This window comes from Telopea speciosissima, chromosome 1 (genome assembly GCF_018873765.1).
Source record: "Telopea speciosissima isolate NSW1024214 ecotype Mountain lineage chromosome 1, Tspe_v1, whole genome shotgun sequence".
In the NCBI taxonomy this organism is placed as follows: Eukaryota; Viridiplantae; Streptophyta; class Magnoliopsida; order Proteales; family Proteaceae; genus Telopea; species Telopea speciosissima.
Window position 1 is genome coordinate 12,879,853 of NC_057916.1, and position 25,034 is coordinate 12,904,886.

At 38.1% G+C, this 25,034-nt stretch overlaps 2 protein-coding genes across 2 annotated transcripts; one reads left to right on the plus strand and one right to left on the minus strand.

Moving 5' to 3' along the window:
• Nucleotides 1-484: 484 nt before the first annotated feature.
• Nucleotides 485-15,758, plus strand: LOC122663704 (U6 small nuclear RNA (adenine-(43)-N(6))-methyltransferase-like; the record flags this gene model as incomplete). The annotated part of the gene is made up of 10 exons (XM_043859336.1): nt 485-717; nt 1,328-1,533; nt 1,772-2,222; nt 2,331-2,538; nt 11,172-11,276; nt 11,367-11,516; nt 11,624-11,693; nt 12,888-12,965; nt 14,567-14,579; nt 15,756-15,758. Coding segments are annotated over 8 exons (1,491 nt in total), but the record flags the coding sequence as incomplete, so codon positions are not given.
• A 4,684-nt stretch (nt 15,759-20,442) lies between these two features.
• LOC122663713 (serine/threonine-protein kinase AFC1-like) lies at nt 20,443-24,767 on the minus strand. The gene is made up of 12 exons (XM_043859347.1): nt 24,436-24,767; nt 23,470-23,638; nt 22,899-22,925; nt 22,521-22,674; nt 22,397-22,444; nt 22,173-22,288; nt 21,857-21,948; nt 21,531-21,687; nt 21,364-21,428; nt 20,983-21,080; nt 20,784-20,889; nt 20,443-20,517 (listed from the first exon to the last, which is right to left on the minus strand). The coding sequence occupies exons 1-12, from the start codon at nt 24,541-24,543 to the stop codon at nt 20,458-20,460; spliced, it is 1,200 nt and encodes a 399-aa protein (XP_043715282.1). The 5' UTR covers nt 24,544-24,767; the 3' UTR covers nt 20,443-20,457.
• Between the last annotated feature and the right edge of the window lie 267 nt (nt 24,768-25,034).

The window sequence follows — 25,034 nt, forward strand, 5'->3', positions numbered from 1 at the left end:
TCAGGTGACTTATCGGAGATGGGGTCGGCCCGGTTTCCTGCTCGGCTCAATTCGGTTCTCGGACTGAGGTCAGGTTGGCCATGTGGCAGCCTCTGATAGGTGGGGTGTTTTATGCCTCATCACGATCACCTTTAAAACCATGCAGTATCAGCCGTATCAGAGGATCCGATATCGATACCTTAAACCACGTAACATTGTACCCTACCCAATCAAAAATTTTCTTTGCTTTACCCAAACCTACTAACCACGGGTTCACCTTATTATTCTTATACAGGTCTCGGGGTACTCCTCATGGCAATTAGCTAGGCCAGGGGGATTCGGGGTCAGTGGTATTCTTGCTACCAATCAATGCTTATAGCTAGGCTGAACTGCACGATTCAAACACACCTCACCGATCCCGTTTTCTGTAGGTCAGCCTCTACTAATGGCGGGAACTTAAACGGTCGGAAGACTGAGAACTGCCGCCGTATACGTATTCCGATGATACCGAAAGACGCCGAGCAAGAAGCAAAGGAGACCAGAACGTCCAACCATTCATCCGCGCAACAAATATTTCGCGAATCCACCGGATTTTCGTCTACTGGCGTCGCTATACCCGTCATTTGAACCCTACGTCTTCTATTCTCAAGACGGTCGCCCTAAGATCGATTGGACCGATTTTAATGCCACAGGAGAGCTCACAAGGGTCTTACTTGATCATGATCACAATGTCAAATGGTAATCTCCTGTTTAAAAGCATTTTGGTGTTTTATGGATTTTCTCTCTGTACCTGTTTTAGGAATTCATGTTCTCGACTGTAGACTTTAGTCACACTAGGGTTTATCCCTTATTCCAGGTTTACAATTTTAAAATTCCGCTCGAGAATGGTAAATTTCTGTTTTGGTTCTGGTGACTCTCTCCAACTCGGTATGTGGAAAAGAGATCCAGTAGAAAACTAATCACGAGGCTCACCTTCTTTGCTGTTTTCAATTGAAAACATCTATTTTTCTGGGCGACGAAATGTAACTAAAGAATGGAATTATTCCTTATTTCTTCTTTCTGAAGGGAGGGGGAAAATGAACCTCTGTCTCTGTATCTTTCTTTTAATTGATAGCTTTAAAATGATTTGTTTCTATTTGGATTTTTGATGTTTCTCTTTACTCCTTATTCTTTCTTTTTCTTAAAAGAAAGAAAAGAAAAAAGAAAAAAAAACAAAAAATCCCGACAAAAGGGTGGTAAAGACTATTGCATTGGCCTTGTTTACGATTTGAAGGTGTAGGGTTCCATCGTTCAGTTGCGACTGTTTAAATTCTTAATAGATACTAAATTTGCTAATGCCAATTTGCAGGTGGATTCCTGATGGGCAACTCTGTCCTACCGTACCTAACAGATCCAATTACATCCATTGGATTGAAGATCTTTTATCATCAGAAGTCACTGCGAATACTAAAACCAATAAAGATAAGGTTAAGGGCTTCGATATTGGAACTGGAGCGAACTGCATATACCCACTTCTTGGTGCATCTCTTCTAGGTTGGAGCTTTATTGGGCCAGGTGGGCATTCTGGTCCTTTCCATATGCTAACATGTTTTGCAAAGTTGCATTGTGGTTGTATCATTAGCATCTTTTGCAAAGTTGCATTCTGGTTATATTTTTCTGTTGCTTGAACATTAAACATTTATTACAAGGGCACTAGCATCTTTTGCCAAGTTGCATTCTGGTTATATTTTTATGCTGCTTGAACATCAAACATTTATTACAAGGGCACTAATTTTGATAAACTTTGTTTCAGATTTTACTGATGTTGCACTAGAGTGGGCGGAAAGGAATGTTAAGAATAATCTACATTTATCAGAGTTGATTGAAATTAGGAAGGCTGGAAACATGGGGCAGACCTGCTCGAGGGAAGAAAATTGTAATGATCAGTTGGTTTCTGGTGAAGCCAAAGCAGGCACATCAGAGATATCTTGTGAGAAAGCATTAGACCCAGATTCGCAGGACGTGGTTTCAGATACAACGAAGGGTTATTATGGACCACCTGTACTTCTTGGTGTTGTCAAGGATGCTGAGAGTTTTGACTTCTGTATGTGTAATCCTCCCTTTTTCGAGAGCATGGAGGAAGCAGGACTAAATCCAAAGACATCATGTGGTGGGACACATGAGGAGATGGTTTGTCCTGGTGGAGAAAAGGCATTTATCACTCGTATTATCGAGGATAGTGTTGTCCTAAAGCAATCTTTCCGGTAACATCTTATTATGTTTTTTGTAGTTTCTGTTGCCTTCAGTCTAAGTACTTTTGATGAAAGAGGGAAGACATTTATCTGTCATACTCTTCACTGATGTGGTTATAGGTGGTACACTTCATTGATTGGGAGGAAATCTAACCTTAATTACCTAATTTCAAAGCTCTGGGAGGTGGCGGTCACCATAGTGAAGATTACTGAATTTTCTCAAGGACAAACATGTCGATGGGGTATTGCGTGGTCTTTCATGTCTCCTTCTAAGAAGTTGATATCATCCCATGTGGCAGAGAAGAATAACTTGTCCTTCATGCTTGAGGTCTGAGACATTCTTACAGCTTGCATTCGAGAAGACCATGTCTGCCTGTAACTACTTTCATGCTATCATTTTTTTAGATAATTCTTTCTATTTTCATCAGTTTAAAGAATCCCATTTAGTTGCACAGCCTGCACTATGTGATCTTTGAAGCTGTGACTGAGGGCATCTCTGTCTTCATAAAATGTTAATGCTCTCACTAATTGGAAACTAGATGTCTCTTTGATGCAGATAAGTCATCTAAGGGGCTTAATTTATTGGAAATAAGCTCTGGCTTGGGTTATGTATGTGTTGGGCCTTTGATCCCATGGGTTTACTTTATAATTGGCCAATTTAATGAGCCTCAAATAGGGTTAGGAAGTAGGAAAACGGGATTTACTTCATGAGTTTAGTTAGAGTCCTATTTTGAGTATGTTTTCTTTAATATTTCACTTTCCTAGTCAATTTAGGTTACCTTATTAGTTAAAGATTGGGTTAGGCCTTTCCTTTTTGGTGTCTAAGTCTATTTTTGAGGATTCTATATAAGTTTGTAAGGGAGGCCAGCATTGTACACGAATTTGAATGAACAGAAAAGTTTGCTTATGCAATGTTGAAAATCCTGAGATAGGATGGGTGAGATACCAAGGCTGAGATAGCCAACCCCAACCTTCCCCCATCCCTTTCCATCGGTTCTTGATTCCAAACCCTAGTTTTAGTCAAATTGAGTTCAAGAGTGTTACAAGCTTTTGGGATTTTTTTTCAACTGAGTGTCACATCGATTTCTTGAAGATTACCACATCAAGATCATTGCTGCTTCAACAAGTTACAATTTTGTGGGTTTTATTATTTATTTCTCTTATTCACTTGTGGTTACCGATTTGAGATCATCTCATTCTCCTCCAACCAATTTGTCTCTTGGTTATCTTTTGAGATCTCATCATTCTTGTTCTTTTGAGATCCTATTGTTCTCTTTTGGATCCCATTGCTCTCTTTCTTGTTCTTTTGGAGATTTTCTATTTGATCCTGCTTGGGATTAGACCTATTCTGGTTCTAGTCATATATTACTCTTGTGTGAGTGGATTGCTGAAACTGGTAGTCTTACTGAAAATAGAAGTGTCTATCAAAGATGTCATTTGGTTTGTCGGAACTGGTATTAAACCAACCGGATCAAAGAGGAATAGAAAACTTATGCTTATGAGGTCACACTTAATCATATATTGTCAACAATAGGATTTCAAGGTTTTTCTATGTTTCCCAAATTTTTTTCAGCTACATAATGTTATTCATTACTTTGTACCTTGATCATATCCAACCGCCTGAGTAGTCTTCATGAACATTCCCAACTTTATCAAATAGGAGAAGCTATGGAGGATGTATAGTTCGATAACCTAATACTTACACTTCACCCTTGTACAACCGGTGACATTAAGATGTAGGACTGGAGGAGCTTATTGTTCTCCTTTTTTCACTTCAATTTTTGTTGCTATCCACTTCAGCTGGCATGTGTTTGGTTATCCTGTATAACAATGGAGATACCAACTCTATATACATGAATTTAATGGATTCATAGGGGAAATGTCAGCTTCCCTACCTTTACTCCGTAGAATTCAGATATTCTGTTCAAAGATACAGTTGATGGTGAGAGGGACTAAGAAAGGATTGTATTCATCTGTCTGTGCATATTACAGTCCTTGGGATATTAGAAAGCCATGATGCAGTTGAGATTTTATTAGCTTTTAATGATTATCAGTAGCTATTTGTTACAGCTCTAAATGGATACACTTGGATTCTTGTTGCATGGATTGCTCTAAATTGGAAGAAGTTTTTGTGTCAGACACCTTTTGGTCCCTGAAACTCCAAATATTCTAGTGCAACAATTCTGAAAGGTTCATACTTATAAACAAATTAAATTTGTACAGACTGCCGTATGAATTTTATGTAGCTGCAGCATGTCAGCAATAAAATTGTCACATCTATTTGTACTCGTCTATGTGCATGTGATACAATTCATAAGATTGTCTCGCTGTTTAATTGAATATAGTGCTTATTACATGTGAATCATTAATTTCAGTTACGGATTTATATTGTGTGTATGCATGATGTCAGATTCTGACTCCGGAGCCCTTTTATATTTGCAACATAGGTTGGTTTTTAAGAATGATTATCTTAGCAGCGATCTCCATTATGGAGCGCAGTAACCTGATGATTAACTTTAAGCACGGCATGAGGAGAACACTATATGAGTAACTGAATCTCCTTGGGTTCTGGGGAAAACATAGATATTAAGGGAAAGGGGTTGGGCTGGGGTGGCTGTTAGTTTTTACACAATATTTGTTTTACTCACTGAATTTGTTGACAACATTTTAAGTTTTTAACCTCTCAACAATGGTATATAACTGATGTAGATCACAGGTCCATGTGTAGCCTCAGGAACAAGCCCCAAAACCAGTCCAGTGTAGTTGTTGGATTCAACTGCTGCGAGGGGCAGCCTGGTTTCTGATGATGTGTCATGTTTTTGTTGGTTCAATGGAACATACATAAGGCAGCCCCACAGATAGAAGCATGAAGGAAAAGAAGGGATCAAGACAGAAATTTGAAAGGAAAAATACCGTTCACATGAACAGTACCCGAGTTACTGTTCACGTGAACAATGATTTTGGGGCATATATGGACAGCTTTGTTCTGATTTTTGTTTAGATATGTTAGTTTACCTTGTTTCTATTTTTAGTTTCTAGTTTGGTGGTAATAAGAGATTAGATAGTTTCTAAATTCAGTTTTAGCAAGTTAGTACTGGTTTCTAATTTCAGATTTAGAAAGAAGGCTTAACTTTTATTTAGAAGTTTCTATTTCAGTCCTTTGTTTCCTTTTAGTTACATTTAATTTCTATTTTGTAATCCTCCCAACAGCCAAAAGGGGAGTTACTATTTGTAATCATGCTTTAATTATATATAAAGGCAAGAGGCTGTATTGATCAGCCAACGATTAAAGATGAATGAAATCTGATTATTGCTTTGTGAGAGACAGCTCCTGTGAGAGACAGGTTCGGTGAGAGGCCGTGGGTGAGAGACCCGGGAGAGAGAGAGAGAGAGGCTCAATCCAAATTATCCTTCTTCTATTTATTTTTTTTTTTAAATTTTCATTGTGTGATGACTGTGATCTTCTAATTTTTTTCCTTTTTTTTATTTGCATTGTGTGATCTGCTACAAGTTCTACGATCCATGAGTAAATCTGCTGCTGACCAAAGTGATCGATCTCCTATTCTGTCCAACAATTGAATAACAATTTTGAGGATCAATTCTGGCCTATCATTGATTCTACTGTAGAGTGGTTCTTAGTTGAATTGACATCTACAATGACTGTATCAGAGCTTATGATGTTGGTCATGTACTTGTAAAATTCTGAGAGTTGATTTTATTTGTTTAAAAGGTGGGTTTAATTTCATAATTTTGAATTCTCTTGAGGAGATATGAGATTCAAAACCACCAGATTTAAGGTGAAATATGAATGCAAAGGAGTCTGCTTGAGTTGTTTGGCTCCTTAGGAATGCTTAGGTCTCAAGTCTATTAACACCATGAAAGACATAAGTCTTTTAATTCTCAAAATCCCTAGATTTAGTGGTTGAATTTTAATCTTGTTAGTCAGTTTTTTAGGCCTTTGGATCATATTTTGTTTGTTATGTCTTATGATCATATTACCTTCAGCCCTTCACAGTGTAATTTACTAGTAGATGATAATGAATTATTGGTTGTGTGGTGTTTTCACCCTTTCACTATGCAGTTATGAATTTCTGATAATCTAGGTATTGCTTTATGAGCTGTATGTCCCAAGTACTCTCTTTCCTCTCAAAGTATTGGCGATTTCATGTTTGATCATTCTTATTTATTAGTTGGACACACAAAACTGCAGTTTACATAATTAAATGGCTTGATAATTACTTGATATAATTGTGTAATTTCAAGTAACTCCAAAACATGTTTTAGAAACCAGTTCTAAATGAGGATATCTTACTGTAGGAGTTTCATCATCACATAATATTAGCAGGACAAATAACTGCTGTTTTTATACTCGAATGGCTTGATCAATTACTTGATACAGTTTTGTAATATTGGCTAGAGTAGGAAAAAGACTCTAGTGTTAATTGAGTTGAGTTCTGAAACTTTAAAGTTGGCCTTTACTGTTGAATAATCTCCAGAACACATTTTCGGAAACCAGTTCCAAATGAGACTGAAACAATTAATTATTGTACAATAATTACATGTCATGTAGCATATTACATAAAGTGCTTGGCTACTTTTTTTGTTTCTTTCAAAAGTGGTGGGGATTACTTGTGCTGTTCTGGCCCAAGAGGTCAGTGCACTTAACATCTAGACCGGGCAGTGATCCTTTAAATAAAATAATGTGGAAGAATTAAATAATTTATGAGCTATAATCCTGAAAAAGTGGGCATTTGGCATGCTATCAAATATCACTTAGGGGTTTTTGAGGTCATCAGTTCGACTCTGAACCTCCTCCCTATGGTAGTTTTCAGCTCTTTGGATGGTCCGACTATCTGGTTTGGACTGTCCAGATTTTCCAATCATCACAAAATGGTCCTGATAGCACGCACTAACAAGGAATTCGCTCCAAAGCCATCTTTTGTTCTATGCCCATGGTCAAACCGATTGAAGTGTGTTTACATATTGGTAGGGGTGCACTTAGCCAATTTCCCAGAGCTTGGTGGGGCAAGGTCGGAGGGTTGAAGCACACCAGGGGAAAAGCAGATTTTAGAGTCCGTCTATTCAGGATTTTGGCACACCAACCAGATCAAAATCCCAACCGAATCAAGTTAGTCAGTTGTCTCAGACCAATAAAGGAGGTCGCGATGGAACATGGATCGCAATAAGGAGACTTACCAGCTATTAGGACAAGATCATAAGGATGCTAAATGGCAAACCAGAAACCAAACAGAATCTTTTAATCATAGGATAGTTCAGATTAGGGAAAATATTGATAATAGCAAATCGGATGGTTAAATGGGCTTAAATTTTAGGTCGAATATGGATTAGGTTAGGGAGAAAAGTTGCTCAAAGTTACAGCAAAACCAGATGGTTAATTCTGGAGTTAGGAATCCTAGTAGAGATAGGAGAAAAGGGTTAAAAAGGTAATTTCAGACAATTGGCTGAGTGGATGGATATGAAACTTGGATCGAGTCTCTGTTAAGGTTTGAAGATGATTTGATCAAAGTTTCAGCAGGTTCTAACGGTTAGATTTGGCTGGGCAAAATTCTCATGAAAAACACGTAACATGTAACCTTCTAGAAGGGAAGTAGATCTAGTTGCAGGTTTCAGTTTTAAACTTACCTGTTGATGGTAGACCTTGATTTCAGGACTTCAAAGTAATAAATCAATATGGAGGATGTAGAGACTAACCAAATGACCCACCCGGGCTTCCCACCGTAAGGTGTCAATCGGATCAAATACCAATTCCTTCTTCCTCGTTCAAACACAAGGTTTCTTTATCAATGGAGAAGAGGAGCAACAATAGCAGCAACTTTGTTTATAAAATTCGTATACCATAGGTGGGAGAGAACCTACAGGTAGAACAGAATGTTCTACCGTAGGTCTGCCCCTCTTTTATTTATAATTAAAACATAATAAAAAAACAAGACAATAATGCCCCTACAACCAACCAACATTTCTGTTCTAGCCGCAGGTCTGTCCCTCTTCTATTTGTAATTAAAACATAATAAAAGACAGGACAATAATGCCCCTACAACCAACCAACATTACAAAGGACTCAAGAACCGATAGAAAAAAAAGAAAAGAAAGACCAAACTGCCCCTAACGCTAATACTTCAACATACTTATTTGACTGTATTGCCTGTGGACCTTAAATTTATGCTCATTAACATGTGGACACATCAGGGTGCAAATTGCCTGTTATACCTTCTCCCTTCTCTATTGATGAGAGTTTCTCTCCCAGCAAAAGGAAGGGTTCAGAAACCAATATCACCAGTTGACTAGGGCAAAAGCCACGAGTTTGTAGTAGTTGGTCCTGTTGACATCAAAAGAACCATAAATGAGAAATAAAGAAATTTAAAAGTAGAAAGGTTGAAAACTTGTGTTATTAAGTAATTATTTAGAAGTTAAAATTTGTTCAAATGATTCTGAAGCAGATGAAACTTAGAAGTGGGCTTATTTTAGTAGAAAAAAACCTTGGATTAGATTATATACATGTTGGGCCTTTGATCCAATGAGTTTTTATTGTAATGGATCACTTTATTGAACATAAAATATGGGTAGAAGTAATGAATACGGGATTTACTTTATAAGTAACTCTAGTTAGAGTTCTATTTCTTTATTGTATTTGTTATTAGTGTTTTAGTTAGGATGGAATAGGTTTCTAAGAGTCCAGCCTTGTTTCAGGCTCTTTTCTTTATTATTTCAGTTTTTAAGTTTAAGTTATCTTATCAGTTCATGATTGGTCCTTGGTTTAGGCTTTTCCTTTTTTTGAGTTTGAATCTTTTATACAAGTTTGTAAGGGTCTACAACCTTGTACACGAATTTAAATAATGGATTTGGCTTTCAACCTTTTGGTTTTGTGGTGATTCCGAACCCCTTGCTGTGGTGATTCTGAAGTTACGGTACTGGTGGTTGTTTGTTGCAACCTGGGTTCCCAATACCTTGCTTTGGGTTGCTATGGGCCCACCAAGATGAAAGTAACTCAAAAGTATATGGTCAATGGCAGTTCTGTAAATATTAAAACAATTTAGGACTTTATTGGAAGGAATAAAGGGCCTTGGATCAGTACTGTAATTAAATTTTGTGAAAGAATGCTTTTCTGGAATTTTAGAAATTTTAGAGGAAGGTGGAACAAAACAAAACAAAATATCAGAAGAGTAGGGGTTATGTGTATTATAACCTGATCCTTTGTAATTAAGAAGATTATCCTTCTTCCTTGGTCTGAAACTGATTCATATAGAAACAGTGGAGACCCAGGCTTGATTCAGGAGTGAGAACTCATTCGTTTGAAGGCTAATCAATCTGAAACTTGAGGGCAAGGTCGCTAACTTGAAGACTTATTGATCCCAACTGGTAATCACCCAAATAACAAATAATAAAATAATGTTGAATTGCTGAAACTGAACCTAGCGGAGGTTCGGGAATCAGATCTGAAACTGGGTCGAGTCTCAGCGCTATGACATTCTTCTGGGGCGAAACTGGGCAGGTTAAGTCTCCATTGGAGTATATTCAACACACGAAAACTCAAGCAGAAAAGAGAAGAGTCAACAGAGTTCGATTTAAAATTTTTTGGACTGCCAATGCCGCCAGAAACAGAGGATGGCTGCAGATGAAACTCGGCAGGAGGGAGAAAATATACAAAATAAAAGCTAGAAGAGTTGGGAAGATCAAAATATTATTTAAAGGAAAAAAAAAACAGTAAATAACAAATGACAAAAATAACCGCTAAACTAGTAAACAAACCCCTATTGAGTCGGTAACCGCCTCATGGCTCCAGCCCTGCAGATCAGGTGGTGGTTCTTGATCATGTACTTTGTATTTAGTTTCAATTTAAAAAACCCAATATAATCCTATTGTTTTCAAGAGTCCTAGTTTGTTTCTTTCTCTACAAAATCTCCTATTTTCTGGATCGATCTTTCCATTATGATTTCTTATTTCAGTTAAGGATTCTGTTTGCTGCTTAATCAGCATATCAGTCTCTTAACTGAATCTGTTATGAAATTACAAATTTCCTGCTGTCAAATTTTAGTTCCCTGTCAGAAATTTCTTTTTCATATCTTAGGAAGGATTCTGACATATTTTAAAATCTGACTATTGTAATGTTTGGAATTTTGACGGTTTGTTCCCCTGCACCTAATAGAATATTTGACCAGGTTGGATCCTTTGATAGTCTGATATTTTTCAATTCTGGTTTGTCTTCATACCCTTTGATGCTGTCGTAAGCTGATCTCCCACTGGATACTCCTATTTTGGGGTCAGCACTGCATTATATTCTGAAGAAAAGGAGAGCAGCTTGCAACATTTTTAATAGTAGTAATCATAGAAGATTCATGGTTGGTCTAGACTCCACACACATTTTTCTAGAAGGAATCATTGGATCAGCAAATAAAAACGATAGTAAAGTGAAAGCGAAAGATTCAAAATCTTAGAATCAATGCGAGCATATTTCGTGGCCCTACTTGTGAGCGAGTGGTTGGAGAGGAAACTCTTTTTTATCTTTCAATGACTGGTAGGTTTATTCACTGGGGACTGGAAACCTTCTCACTGGTGGAGACTTGTGTTGTATGGACTTGCAACTCTAAGAGGGAGGAGATTTCATTGTCTTAGATAATCTAAAGCTTTGGAGTCCACCTTGAATATGTCATTCAACTGGACTTGGACAGCAACTTAAAAGGTAGTGGATTCCTTGGCTGGGAATGAGGTTTCTAGGTTGTTTCCTCTGTAGGATCTTCCTCCTTTTTGTAGTTATTTCTCTTCTTTGGGGATTGCTCGTGTTAGCCTCTAGCTGTATGTTCCATTCCTTTTTTCCCCTTATTTAAATAAATGCTACATTTTAATTTATCCAAAATAAAAAAGAAGGATTTTATGTTGATCTCAAGTTAATATATGTTTTTTTTTTTTTGCATGTTAATCTGATAGTGTAATTATCTATTTAAGGGGGTTCAACGTCATTTCAGTGCTATAGATGTACTGAAATCTGTGGAGTCCTTCCTTTCTGGTGGTGCATCTTGTAAATTGAATACCTCCTCATTTGTTGTTGATGTAAGATTTGTCACCATTAATAAATTGAACAGAAGGCTTTCTGATGGATATCTTGTTAGCTAATATGGAACACAATTTCATTTTCCACAGATCACTGTATCAAGCGCTTACTGTGACTCTGTCCTGAAAAATGGGGTACTGGACTCTGATGGAGCAATTACTTGCCACTTTATTTGTGAAAGATCCAACGGCCCAAGTAATTTGCAGCCTCCATTGGATGGACTATCCTTCCGTGTCTCAGTAAGTTCCACAACCCCCTGATTTGGCATAATACTAGTGTTACTTCCTAATCTTTAATCTTTTGTGATTGGTAATGTCTTGGGCATTTCGATGACTCCTGCCATCAGGTCTTCCACCAAATCCCAGGCACGCTTTTAGTGAGAGGATCATTAAATCGTAGACAAAATCCAACATCAGGTTGTTATCCACTTGTTTCCCTGTTCCTTATGCAAAGATCTTGATGTGGTACATTATTACAAACCTGGTGGATATTTGGACCGTGTAGAGGGCTAGCCTTGAAAACAAATTCTTCCCTATTATAATTAGGTGGCTATTGCACATCAGTTTCCTTGCATGTCTCGGTTGATGAAATGCATTTCAACCAGATCATTGGTGGAAACTGTCTTTGCAACAGGGATGGATCCTCTGCTTATGCCTTTCCGTACTCATGTTTCACTCATGCAATCGAAGGCTAATTAAAGCTTGTCCGATGTATTTATATGCCTATCACTACATATGCCTTTTCATGCCTCCCAAGGGGAGAAGCGAAGCATGAGCTAAGAAAGATACGAAAAGAGGATCCTATTCCCTTTTGCAATGCGGTTTTTTAGTTTATATGTTAAAAGTCCATTTGGTTGAAGTAATCGTCAAAGTGATTTAAAACCAGCAGATTTTTTTTACGATGGGCAAACGTTACCAAAACATAGCCAAATATCTACCATATGATAGATCGGATGGGGTCTAAATTTTGTTTATGGTAGACCCCAAGGTCTCCATACATGTCAAGTTTCTGCGTGAACTGCATTTTTCAAGTGGCAAATAAAACTAGGACTACAAGAGGGTGAATGGAAACACATGGACACTGGAGAAATATTAGGATGAATTGCATGCATGGGATGGTATTTGCTTGAATTTGAACCTGAAATTTGATAGGTGGCCATGCAAACCTTGACCTCTCTATCCACTATGAAACAATTAAAATCGTCACATCACCCTGCCATGTAGCTAAATTATTTGTTGAGGAGATACTGATCCAATTTGAAGTTGTTGATGTTTATACCGATCAATCATAGAAGAAAAAAATCTGATTCATTCCGATCAAGCTTCCTTCCTCTTAATTTGGAAGTTCTTTTCAGATAACAAGGAAATGATTCAGTTCAAGAGCCATAGAAGCATCTTCCTCAACAATTTCTGACCTCTAGTGGACCTTTTAATAGATTTTGAACCCAGATGAAGTTCAGAACATTTTTTTTCCCTCTTTTAAGCAAACACCCATAGAAAAGTTCTTTTTTGTCATTTCATTGCATTGCACTATTAAAATTTTATTTTACTTCATTTCATTTGTACGCAACTGGGGCTGGAAGTCATTTTTTATTGTTTTCTTATTTACAGGAGCATTTCCACTAATATTCCAGTGGCTAGAGGATGTACTCAAGAAGGAGTTCACAGAGAAAAGATGAGCGGCATGACATACAACCCAAATGGATTATGGTTTTGTCATCTCCATCTAAGTGCAATTCCAGTGTTTTCTTTTTAAGCCTCAGAATTCGATGAGGCGAAACTTAAAATATATCCATAGTGATGATGAAACCATAGCTCTTGAAGATCGTAAGGATTAAGACAACTTGTAAAAGGTCAATAGTGATGAATTTAGTTTTTTCTTCATTGTAGCTTCATCTTCGTTGATGGTGATTTGATGCTATGATTGGATTCTAGGAAAAGTGAATGTATCATTAACTCACACCTTCTATTGTTGAAAGTTTGAAATACCCTTATCCAATCAAAGGATCAGATCTCCCTAGAAGAAGAGATTCTCTCTTCACCATAGATTAAGAGAAATTGCATGCCCCATTAGATTAAGTTTTCTTTCACCAATTGTGAGGAGAAAATGTCAACAGTAATTCTTACCTCCTATTCTATGATAGTATGAGGTCAAAAATACCTTTCCAGAGTGGAGTTATGCGACACATTTTATGAGATATAAAAAAGCTGTGTGCATATGTAATGTCATTTTAGGAGATTAAAAAAGCGGATCTCATTAGCCGATTGGGTTCAATCCAAATTGGAATTGGCAGAGGCTGATCCCGAATAAAAGTTGATAAAAACCATTATTTTTAGTATTTTTTAATATTTATATGAGAAAATGAAACGGTTGCAGACAATAATGGACCTATAAGAACCCGTTAATTTAATCCAATAAAAAACTGATTCAAATTGGATTAAAAGCGAAACCAACTTTTGGTTTAATGGTTTGGTTTTGATTTGATTTATTATCGGACCAAAATCGGTTCAATCCAATCGAAGCGATTCGAGCCTGTACATCAGTCAAAGTGAATTTCAAGTTGTGGAATGATCCGATGTATCTACGGTGCAGTCTAGTTCCCTACTGGCTGTTCTCTTCTCGCCAGAGAAGATAGAGAGACACATGAGAGTGCTGGCGTAGACTACACACATCCGTACAGAAAACTGCTTCCCTGTAATGTAATATGAATGCGTAGCTGGATTTTTAATTTGTTTAATCCCTTTTGGTCACCGCTGAGTGCCGGACCACTCTGAACTCGAAGTGTAGTAAAATTTACTCTTTGTATGTTCAAACTCAATTATCGAATCAAATATGATAATCGTTAAGTTAATGTCATTGTCTTCTATCGTCACACTAATGTCATGTCCTTCTCTTTGTCTTTTCCGACTTCCTTCCCAATTATGAATTTCGAGTCCACTATAAGAGTTTCCAACTCGGAAGGCTACCACCTACCAGTTCTGAGTTGAATTTCCCTTAATAGGAACATCTGTGACGACCACCAGATGTCAAACGAACTTCTGAGTTCCGCTCTCATCTCTCTTGCTTTTCTCTGTATTCTCTATGCATCTTTTGGTGTTACAGTTGAAGGGCGGATTCTAGGGCTCAAGTCGAACTCGGAATCAGATGATTCTCTGGTTTATTTATGCCTTCACAATTCAGCTATGGCAACGCTACCATCTCCGTTGATCCCGGTCTTTCGCTCAAAGTCAGAGGTAATGGCGGAGACTCCTCCATTATCCGAGAGGCGTTTCAGAGGTATAGAGAGATTATATTTAAACACAGTCCCGGAGGGAAAACTGTATATGATCTTAGCAAGATTAGAATCCTTGTAGAGTCGGACAATGAAACGGTGAGACTTGATTCCCAGGAGATTATCCTGACTTCCCCCCCAAATCCTGCTATCATTTCTAATTCTCACTCACTGTTTGATTATGTTGTACTTATTCGGATATGGTATTGTTTCTGAGCAGCTTCATCTGGGTGTGGACGAGAGCTATTCTCTATATGTAGCCAAACAAGATGGTCTTTCAATCTTTGGTGATGCCACAATTGAGGTAACTAAGGAGCTTTAGCCTATGTGTTTCCGAGTAAGTAAAAGTACACAACTTCGTAGTAATTATAACATTTGGATATTCTTGTATTTTGGTATTCTGATAGAATGCTGCTCTTTTTTCTTATGAAAAGTTAACTCATGAAAGTCAATATTTGAAGATTGGCTTGCATCTCTAAACATAAACACGAGAGTTTCAGATGATGTGTTGATTGTGAGCATTCTCCGGTGCTTGATAGAAAAAAAACTTTTGTTACCTAGTCTGCCGTCTTTGTATTTTAAGTTCCCCTTCTAAACCCTGATTAATGTTTCTAGCTATTGTTACTGTCACGAGTCGAAAGTTAGTGTTGGTCTTGTTGGGAGAGACCATTGAGGCTATGAAGGCGTCTATGGAGGCTATGGAGTTGGAGAGAGGAATGAAGAGGGAACCTCAACTGCAGACTTTGCGGTGACCTATGATTTATCCATTGTGAGCACTTTTTTAAAAAGAGACATGAGCATTTAATCACCTACAAACGTGGGCATTATATCGGCCAAATAGATTTCTTTCTAACACGAAGGTTAGACAGATTGTTTTGTAAGGACTGTAAGTTTATATCTGGGGAAAGTCTAACCACAACATAGATTGGTGGTCCTGGATATGTGCCTCATTATGCAGAATCGTAAGATAGGGGAGCCTATTTGCCCTAAGATAAGGTGGTGGAGCTTAAAAGGAGATTCCTTGAATTCATTCATTGATAAAGAGAGACTTTGAAAGCAACACTAATACGATGTGGAACGAGGTGACGGTTTGTATCAAGATGGTTGCTAAAGAGGTACTAGGGGAAATCGAAAGATAAACGTCATATCCCTAGGGAGATTTGGTGATGGAATGATGAGGTCCAAGCAACTATTAAGACTAAGAAAGCTAGTTTTAAGTCATGGCAAAGGACTAAAGAGGTCGAGGATCTAAAAAGGTATAAATTTTGCCAAAAATGAAGCTGAGAAAATTATGGGAAAAGCAAGGGCGAGGAAATATGAAGATTTTATAACAATTTGAACACAAAGGAAGGGGAAAAAGCTATCTATAAGATAGCTAAAGTAAGAGAAAGAAAGAGTAGAGATTTCCATCATGCAGATGTACTAAAAGTGAAGATGGTAGATTACTCATAAGGGACGAGGACATTAAAAAGAGATGAAAAAAGTATTTCTACAACCTACTAAATGAAGAATCTTCGAGTAATAGTGCCCCAGAAGGATGCGCTACTCATCTAGACACCACATGTTGTAGATATATACACAAAATTAGGGTGTCTGAAGTAGGGGTATCAATCGGTCGATTTCGGTCGGGCTTAATCGGGCACCCCTAATTTGAAACCTAGCACCGTTCCCGATTGTTTATAGAATTGGTCACTGAAAGGTTAGGCATGGACATGGTGACATTCGGTCGGTCGGTTATCGGGTCATAATCGGTGTGAGGTCAGAGTATCAGATTGGCGAGCTTCAAAAGACACAGAATGCTGGTAAGGGGTCCCGTATGATTCTACTTGCAGAGATTGATGAGCTTCTCGATTCTATCAGCTTAAAATGAAATACTCCTCTTGTTGTCCTCCTTACTCTAGATGAAGAGACGATAATGAAGTAGAACAACAACAAAAAATGAAAATAAGAGAGATTAATAGAGAGATGTAGAGGCTTTTGGGTCCGCTGAGGGGGTTTCGCAGAGGTTTTGATCTCTCAAGTGTGAATGTGTTTTGTGTAGAAGCGGAGCTTTGTGGATGTTCATAGGGAGGTAACGATAGATCCAAACCCCTGTTGTATTCAATGAGGGTTGCGAAACCTCTGCTCCTTTCAACAAATCAATTCTTCTTTCCTCGCGTATGATTCGTCTTAGTTGGAATAGGTAGAGAGATAATCCAGATCTAAAAGAGAGAGATATAAGAGAGAGAGGAGGTTTCGTCTTAGTTAGAAGTTCTAGATCTAAAAGACAGAAAGGTTATGGGGATATGGGTATTCAAGACTGGTTGTGGTGGGGCAATTTAAAGGTAAAAAGTAAAATGAAGTGACGTGGGTGGGAGTGTAGGATGACTATTTTCAGTTATAATATATTATATCACAATCCCTTATCCTCACTATTACATATTATACATTAGTATTTGAGCCATGACGGTTGAAAGTTTTAATATTTTAATGGATAATGTATTCAGTCATTTCATAAAAAAAAGATTTCATTCATGCGTTCGTTCATGTCAGTCGGGCGACCGTCGGCCTTCTCTTATGCACTGGGGACAATAGATTATTAATCGGTCGGTTTATGAGCCCGGCACATTTAGGAATCGATCGTGTCGGTTACTGTTTTTCATCGATCGGTATTGGTCGGGCCTACCGGTGCGGGCCAGCTATTGACACCCCTAGTCTGAAGTAAAAGAAGCTTTAAGAAAGATGAAAATAGTCAAGGTACCAAGCCCAGACAGAGTTCCAATAAAAGTGTCGAAGAACTTAGGTATCTATGGTTTATCTTGGCTAACCAAGCTATTTAACACGATTACGAACACAAAGAGAAAGCCAGATAAATAGAGAAGCATTGTGGTGCCGAATTTACAAAAATTAATGTGATATTCAAAGCTGCAATAACCATAGAGGCATAAAACTAATGTCATACAATGAAGCTATGTGAGAGAGTTATTGAAAGTTTGAAACCCACATGAGAAAGGAAACTACTGTTTTGGAGAACTAATTTAGCTTTATGCCAAGAAGATCCACGATGGAAGCTATTTTCTTACTTAGGAGACTCATGGAAAGATATGGAGAAGGCTAGAAAGATATCCATATGGTCTTTATTGTCCTAGAAAAAACCTACGACAGAGTCCCTAGTGAGTTAATCTGACATATACTAGAGAAGAGAAGATTGTCATGTAAATATGTGGACATAATTAAAGATATGTATTATGGTGTGGTGACTGGTGACTAGCGTAAGAACAATAGGGGCCAAGGTAGTGAGTTGAGTTCCTACTTACAAGTGAGCTTCATCAAGGATCAACCGATTAACCTTAAACCCATATTTGCTTGCGCTTATCATTGATGATTTGACCATAGACATACAAGATAAGATTCCTTGGTGTATGCTTTATGTTGATGATATTGTGTTGGTGGATGAAACAGAAACAAGGATTAACGCCAAGTTGGAGGTTATGGAGATCAACCTTGGAATCAAAAGGTCTTAAGATAAGTAGAACAAAGACGGAGTATACGGTGTGTAACTTTAGCCACACTAGGGTGGTTAAGGAGGTGGTGAATATTGATGAGAGGGAGATTTCTCAAAGTGATTATTTTATATATCGAGGCTCTGTTGTAAATAAAAAAGGTGATATGGAGGATGATGTTTCCCAAAGAATTAAAATCGGACGGATGAAGCGGAGAGGTACGTCCGGAGTGTTGTGTGATTGGCGTATTCCTTTAAAGTTTAAAGGAAATTTTTATAGGATTGCCATACGACTGACTCTAATGTATGGTGTGGAATGTTGGGCAGTTAAGAAGCGTCATATAGACAAACTAAGTGTGGTAGAGATGAGGATGTTGTGATTGATTTGTGGCAAAACTAGGAAAGATAAATTAAGGAATGATCATATCAGAGCTGAGTTGGGAGTAACTCCAATACATTATAAGCTACAAGAGAGTCTTCGAGGTTGCATGGCCATTGGGAGTAACTCCAATACATTATAAGCTACAAGAGAGTCATTCGAGGTTGCATGGCCATGTTCAACGGAGGTCTTGGGATGCTCCAGTTTGGAGGAGTGATGTGATCAGATTGAAGGAACTAAAAGAGTCAGGGGCAAGCCTAAAATAACCCTAAGTGAAGTGGTGAGGAAAGACATGCATAGCTTATGTCTCGTATCTTGTATGACTTCGAATACAGCTGTTTGGAGAGCAAGGATCCATGTAGCCGACCCCATTTAGTAGGGATAAGGCTATGTTATTGTTGTTGTGGCACTAGCAGGATTCTTTTTCTCTCTCTTATTTCTTCTACTTCTTTCTCTCTTCCCTATTTCTTCTTTCGTTTTTCCGAGCTACTGACTGATCTGCAGAACCAGCAAGTAATCTTTCTCTCTTATTTCTAAACTTTTAGTTTTTAGCAATGTTTTAGCATAATAAGATTTATGGAATTTCTAGATTTGAGAAAAACCCCAGCATTAGAAAGTTGAAAATTGCACCTACCGCCGAAAATCCAGTTTTTGTTCTTGAACTGGGGGGTTGACTTTTTTTCCTTTTGGAATTTGATTTTTTAACTATTTTTATTGGATTCAAATAGGGGGGTATTTGCTTATTTATGAATAAAATCTTAAGTAAATGTAATACAAAAACATTTACTTAAATGATATTAGGCATAAATAAGTATCTGTCTTGTCTGTCTTGGTTCCTGGCATAGATAGGTGTCTGTATACCAAGAATTTCTAGCAAGATCTCGAGATCTAGCACTCATATAAAGGACCTAGATGGGCATTTTCCTATGTCAAACCGAGACCTCGGCGAGATATTGACATTTTGAGACTCGTAGGCAGTCTTGTCTCGGGATTTCAAAAAACCGAGAAACTCAGCGATATCTCGCTAGTTCTCGAACTATGGTGAGAATCCAACCTACAGTTTATGTTAAGCTGATGTCTGATGAGAGTTTCAACCCCCATCATCCCGAGTGTCATAAAAATACATCAATACAGTTAACAGTGCATGCATCCTGATGTAGTTAGGCTTTTGGGTTGTTGAGTGTTCATATTTGGGTTATTATGCAATGGGCCTTTTGGGCCTGGGCTGAGATGATGTTAGTTTTGTTTTTGGGGAAGGATATTAGGTAAGTTGAAAGTTTCTAATTTTCTTCATTAGATAGAATTTAGGTTATAAATTGTACCTGCTAGAATCGATCGAGAGAATAGAGATTGGTAATGAAATTTGGTTTCGTGGCAGATATGGTCTCTTGTCAAACAGAGTTTAATGGGCAAACCTATCCTACAGTTGATGGACAACCTAGGAAACAGTTCATGATGAACTGAGTTTCTACCTAAATCTTCTCCTTTATCTTCTTTCAAATCGATTTTAGAATTTCAGTAGGAATCTTGTCAAGTACGTCAAGCTTATATTTCAGTTTTTATTTTTGATACTTCGTCCGGGCGTAATCTGGATTGAAAGAGGTGGAGCTGAAAACTCTTTCCCGGTTTCTTTCTACCCCAGTTTTCGGCCATTGTTTACTCTTCATAGAGTGACCCTAGAGTATTAGCCTGAGAAACAGCCTCTGTAGTTTCAATCTTATTTGCAGACCTGCTACAGTGAATTTTGTTAATTGTAATTATTCAAATCTGGGGCTTATATTTGCAGGTGCAAGAAGCCTAAGGGTTATCAGTATATCCTAAAATCTCATATTAACTAGTTGAGTATTAAAGGAGAATCATCAATGTTAAACTGAATTCTCAAAAATCTATAAATAAGGATGAAGATGAATAGGAATTTTTTTTAATTTCCATTTAAGAACATTTCTCTGGTAATTCCTTAAAAGCCCTCTGACTCCAAGTTCTTCCTAATTTGCCTCCGGATCTAAGTTTTCAAATTCCAGAATCCAGAAAGGTCCTTACCTTTGAAATTCACCCTTTGGTCCAGATTGTGCTTACTTGTCCAGTTGTCCCAAAGGGTCCAGAACCTACCTGAAAACAGATTTACCCTTGTTCTGGGTTATTGAGATCTCATCAGTTTAAAGGGGGTCCAAGTGACCTAATTAGGGTTTTGAACCCTAGGTTACATCACATCTACATGGACCACATGTACTGATTACCAAATTCATTAGTACATTTTGCACCAAAAACACTTATGGAGATCAGTAAACAAAAAATGTTTCATGCACATCAAATGCACCAGGGGCTAAAGAACACCAAAAGTGCTTCCTGAAAGCAAAAATGAGACATAAACAGACCTGTAACCGAGGCAATTTCCAAACAGCCCTCGTGCTTTCCCTTGAAGCTGCACCTTCAGGCCAATCTAGTTGTGCACCCCTCCTGAAGTATTTCTCAGCACGGCGGCTGCAATAAAGTTTCAGAAAATAACATATCCGAAGGAATCAAAGTTGCAAAGAACTTATAAAAAGCAAGAACACAAAAAATAGAGATTCTTACTCTGCTCTAATCATCATATGGTGTGGCATAGGGCCTAAAACCCTCTCCATCATGGCAAGATGTTCCAAGTTTTCATGGGTTTGGAAAAGAGCATCACCCTAAATATCGAGCAAAAAAAAAGTCAGCATTAGATACTCATGAAGATAACAATTAAATGACCAGAATGCATTACATGACATGCCACGCCACGTGGAATAATGTTCCAGAATGACCGGGAACTTGACTGTTAATGCATATGAATACAAGTTCCCCAGATTTTTGCATTAACAGCAGAATGGCAGAATAAACAAAATTTATTCCACATAACTAGCTAACTCTTTAAATCAAGAAAGATACATTATGTTATGGTTAAAAAAGCATAATCAGTTCAACTGAATTTACCGAGCAAAGTTCAACAAGTATACAACCCACACTCCATAAATCACAAGGATAATTCCATCCAAGCCCTGGTGAAGATAATTAAAAAAAAACAATGTTATGTCACATTCACACTAATGACGAGTTAGAAAAATCCCAGAAAATTTTCAAACTAGATAGAAATATATTACCCAAGATAACCTCTGGCGCGCGGTAATGCCGTGTTGACACCACATAACTGTGATCTTGATGTTCGAATGTTGTACTCCCAAAATCAATCAGTTTAATGGCACTAGACTTAGGCAGGCTCTTGAAATAAGAACCAAACCTAGCTGACCGTGACAGAAACTTAATTGCAACCCAGAAAGAAACAAAAAAAAATGTCACAAACAAGAAACTTACCGAACCATTGACCCTAGTTAACACACACACACAGAAAAATGTGCAACATGCAGACACACAAATAAAAACATAGATCAGAAAAATCAAGAGGGAAAATTGTCTAATGAGCCAATACCTTATAATCAGGCACCTTGACATACTCTGATGAAACAAGAAGGATATTTGCTGGCTTCAGATCCGTGTGAATTAGTCTCATATCATGCATAACTGCAAGAATAAAAAGTGGCAGGAATAAGCAAACCAAGAAGAGGGAAAATTTTATTCAGTCCACTGCCATGCTTATCAATAGCTACTTCCAATGTAACATGGCAACTTATATGGAAAAAATAAGTAGCAGCCTTGACTCCTGAGTCTCAGATTATCATCAGAAAGAACTCAAGCACCAAATAAAACAAGATTGAAAAGAAAGGTGCAAGTATTTGTCCACACACAAGCTACAGACTCCAAAAGTTGTCTTCCAAACTCCCGAACGAGATCAATGGGAAAAGAACGGTAGCTGTTTTTGCGGAGAAAATCGTATAAGCTTGGTCCAAGCTTCTCAAAAACGTGTTAAAACATTTAAATCCATCCACAAGTTTTAACTCATAAATTGTCAGGCACCAAGGGAAATGCATCAGCCTCCCAAATTAACCAAAAGCACTAACAAATACTTACAATACAAATATGATTACGATAGTCAAACCAATTCCATATTTGCACACAACTGCAAAAAATAAAACCACTTATACCAAATTCACCTTGAACTGCTGCAGCTAGAAAAGGTAGAATACAAGTCCTACCGAGTGCCGCCGACATCATGTTTGGCAAGCTTCTGCAGAACATCGATTTCAATCATAGCAGCCTCACGATACTTGTGAATAGAACGCACAATTTTAATTGCCACCAGTTCTTTAGTTTCATTATCCAAACATTCCAAGACTTGCCCAAATGTCCCTGCAGTGATTGCATCACAGAGAGATGAGAAATAAATGGATTGATCCCAGAGCATGGGTAAGACATCTAAATCCAATTCAAAATCTCTTGTTGTTGAAAGTCATGCAAATGCATAAATTAGTTTTGACAGGAAAAAAAAAAAATTCCAAAAGATGATGAATAAATCATATGTTATGAGAATGAAAAACAAATTGAACTTACCAAAAAAAAAAAAAAACCATTACCTTCGCCCATTTTGCTGAGAATTCGGTCTGCATATAACAACAACCAGATATAAGAACAAAAACTTGTAAAGAACGGAAGGGGCATGTGTGGGGGAGAGACAGAGTGAATAAAGTGTGTGTGTGCGAGAGAGAGAGAGAGAGAGAGAGAGAGAGCAAGAAAAGAGTAGGAGGCATATGGAGATCAACCAGTGAACCAGTCATAAAAGGAAAGCAACTCTAGTTCCCGAATGAAAGTCAGGATGAGACAAGAAAAATTCAGATCCATCTGAATACATGAGAACAGTCACAAAGTAGTGAAAGTACCAACTACCCAACAACTAGTGTAAAAAAAGCAGAAAAAAATCTTCAATAGTAAAATATGGAAATACACTAAAAAGGCCTAATTGACAATGTAGACAAACTATCATCAGGAACCTACCTATCACTTTGAGAACAACAGAATTATCCTTTCCCCTATGCTATTTATCAAAATAAAACATTAAAAAAATAAATAAAAGATCTCACGGATGCAAGTGTTATGTAGTGCCCCCCCCCCCCCCAGAAGGTGGAGAGTTTAACAGAGTATAATTACATCGAGGAATTAAATTTTCTCCAATAGCAAAGACATAATGGCTGTCTTTATCATCATTTCGCCATGGAGGTGATCCATTGTGAGGCAATTCCTTGTAATACAAAGAATATGCATAGTTGGAGACTCCTACACTCGCATACTCTTGCCCACAGTGGATTGCTGGAATGACCTGCAGATAAAGGAACTTTGTTTTAATAATAGGAGTTAATTAACCAAACCACCACAATGTTTTTGTCCGACAAGAACTTCACGTAACCATGCAACCGAAACCGCAAATGAGAACAAACACCCTCGAAGGGCATAAGAGATTACAAAACAAATATCCCCCCCCCCCCCCCAACCGGGCAACAAGAACAATAAAGGGAGAATATTCCAGCAGATTATATATTATAGAAGAATAAGAGAACGAAGAGTCTCTACAACAACATCACAAGGTGAAAACCCAGACAAACCCATTGAAGATAACTTCTTAAAAAAAAAAAAAAGATTTCCCAACAAAATCAGAAAGGGGAAAAAACACAGATAACATGCAGAAAATTCAAGCGAGGGGCATTACACACCCCCAGATCAAAAGAAGCACGAAAAAAAGGGTTTTATCACTCTCTTCCCCTTTTATTTTGTTTTTATTTTGTTTTTTGGAGGGGGGGAGAGATTATCGTACGGAGAGGCGACAAATAAAAAGCAACGAAAAATGTGAAGGACTGGAGATTTTGAGGGTTTTCATAGCAGAAGACGATAAAAATACAAAAGGGGAAGGGAGTACGAGCGGACGAGAGAGAGAGAGACTGAAGTGAAGATTCAAAACGTAAGAGGGATATCTAGAACAAAACGAATTAAGATACCTGAACTTCGTCTACACAATCATAATAATTCAATCTTCAACATAATTCAAGAACTGACAATGAAATTCCAACTAGAACGAATGATCAAAAGCAATGTGGATCAAAAGATCGGAGAGTACAATACCTGGGGTGGAGGAATAGGAGGGGGCATATCCCATGTTAATCTAGGCCGGTTCCTAGGGCGCTTATCCATGTTTGCTAGAGGAAGCTCCGTAATCCACTGAGTCTCCATTGAACCCTAATTCGGGATGGTATTGACTTCGCAAAGAGAAGTTGCAGATAACGGAAACAGGTTGCTGTGAAAATAACCCAACCACGACATAGGTACGGGATTCGATTTTGAAAAGCTTTGGAAACCCATTTTAAGGCGAGCTGCACCAGTAAAGTGAGCCTAAACCCGGTGGGAGGAACCTCAGCCAATTTCCAGCCGTGTGTGAGTCGTTTGTGCGCGCGAGCCAAGTGTGGCGTGGAAACCATGTTTCGCTCTTCCATGCCACTTCCACCGTTGCATACTTGCACCCATCCAGATATGACCCGTCAGAATCCGGATCAGCTACCCACATGGGGATAGGTGGGGACAGATCTGACCTCTACATGGGGCATTGGTCCCACATCCTAGAGACGGGTCCCACACCCCCATGTAGGGTTCAGATCTGTCCACACTCGTCCCCATGTGGGTAGCAGATCTGAACTGTCATTAGCCCCTGCGCCAGCGTGTGGGCC

What these genes read in the sequence shown, in the direction of transcription:
- LOC122663713 (XM_043859347.1), bottom strand. Translation starts at nt 24,543, where the DNA reads ATGGAGACTCAGTGGATTACGGAGCTTCCTCTAGCAAACATGGATAAG. An exon ending in CATGATGTCGGCGGCACTCG is followed by an intron (nt 22,445 to 22,520) that starts GTAGGACTTGTA and finishes TATTTTTTGCAG; the next exon opens with TTGTGTGCAAATATGGAATT. An exon ending in GGAAATTGCCTCGGTTACAG is followed by an intron (nt 20,518 to 20,783) that starts GTCTGTTTATGT and finishes ATCTGTTTTCAG; the next exon opens with GTAGGTTCTGGACCCTTTGG.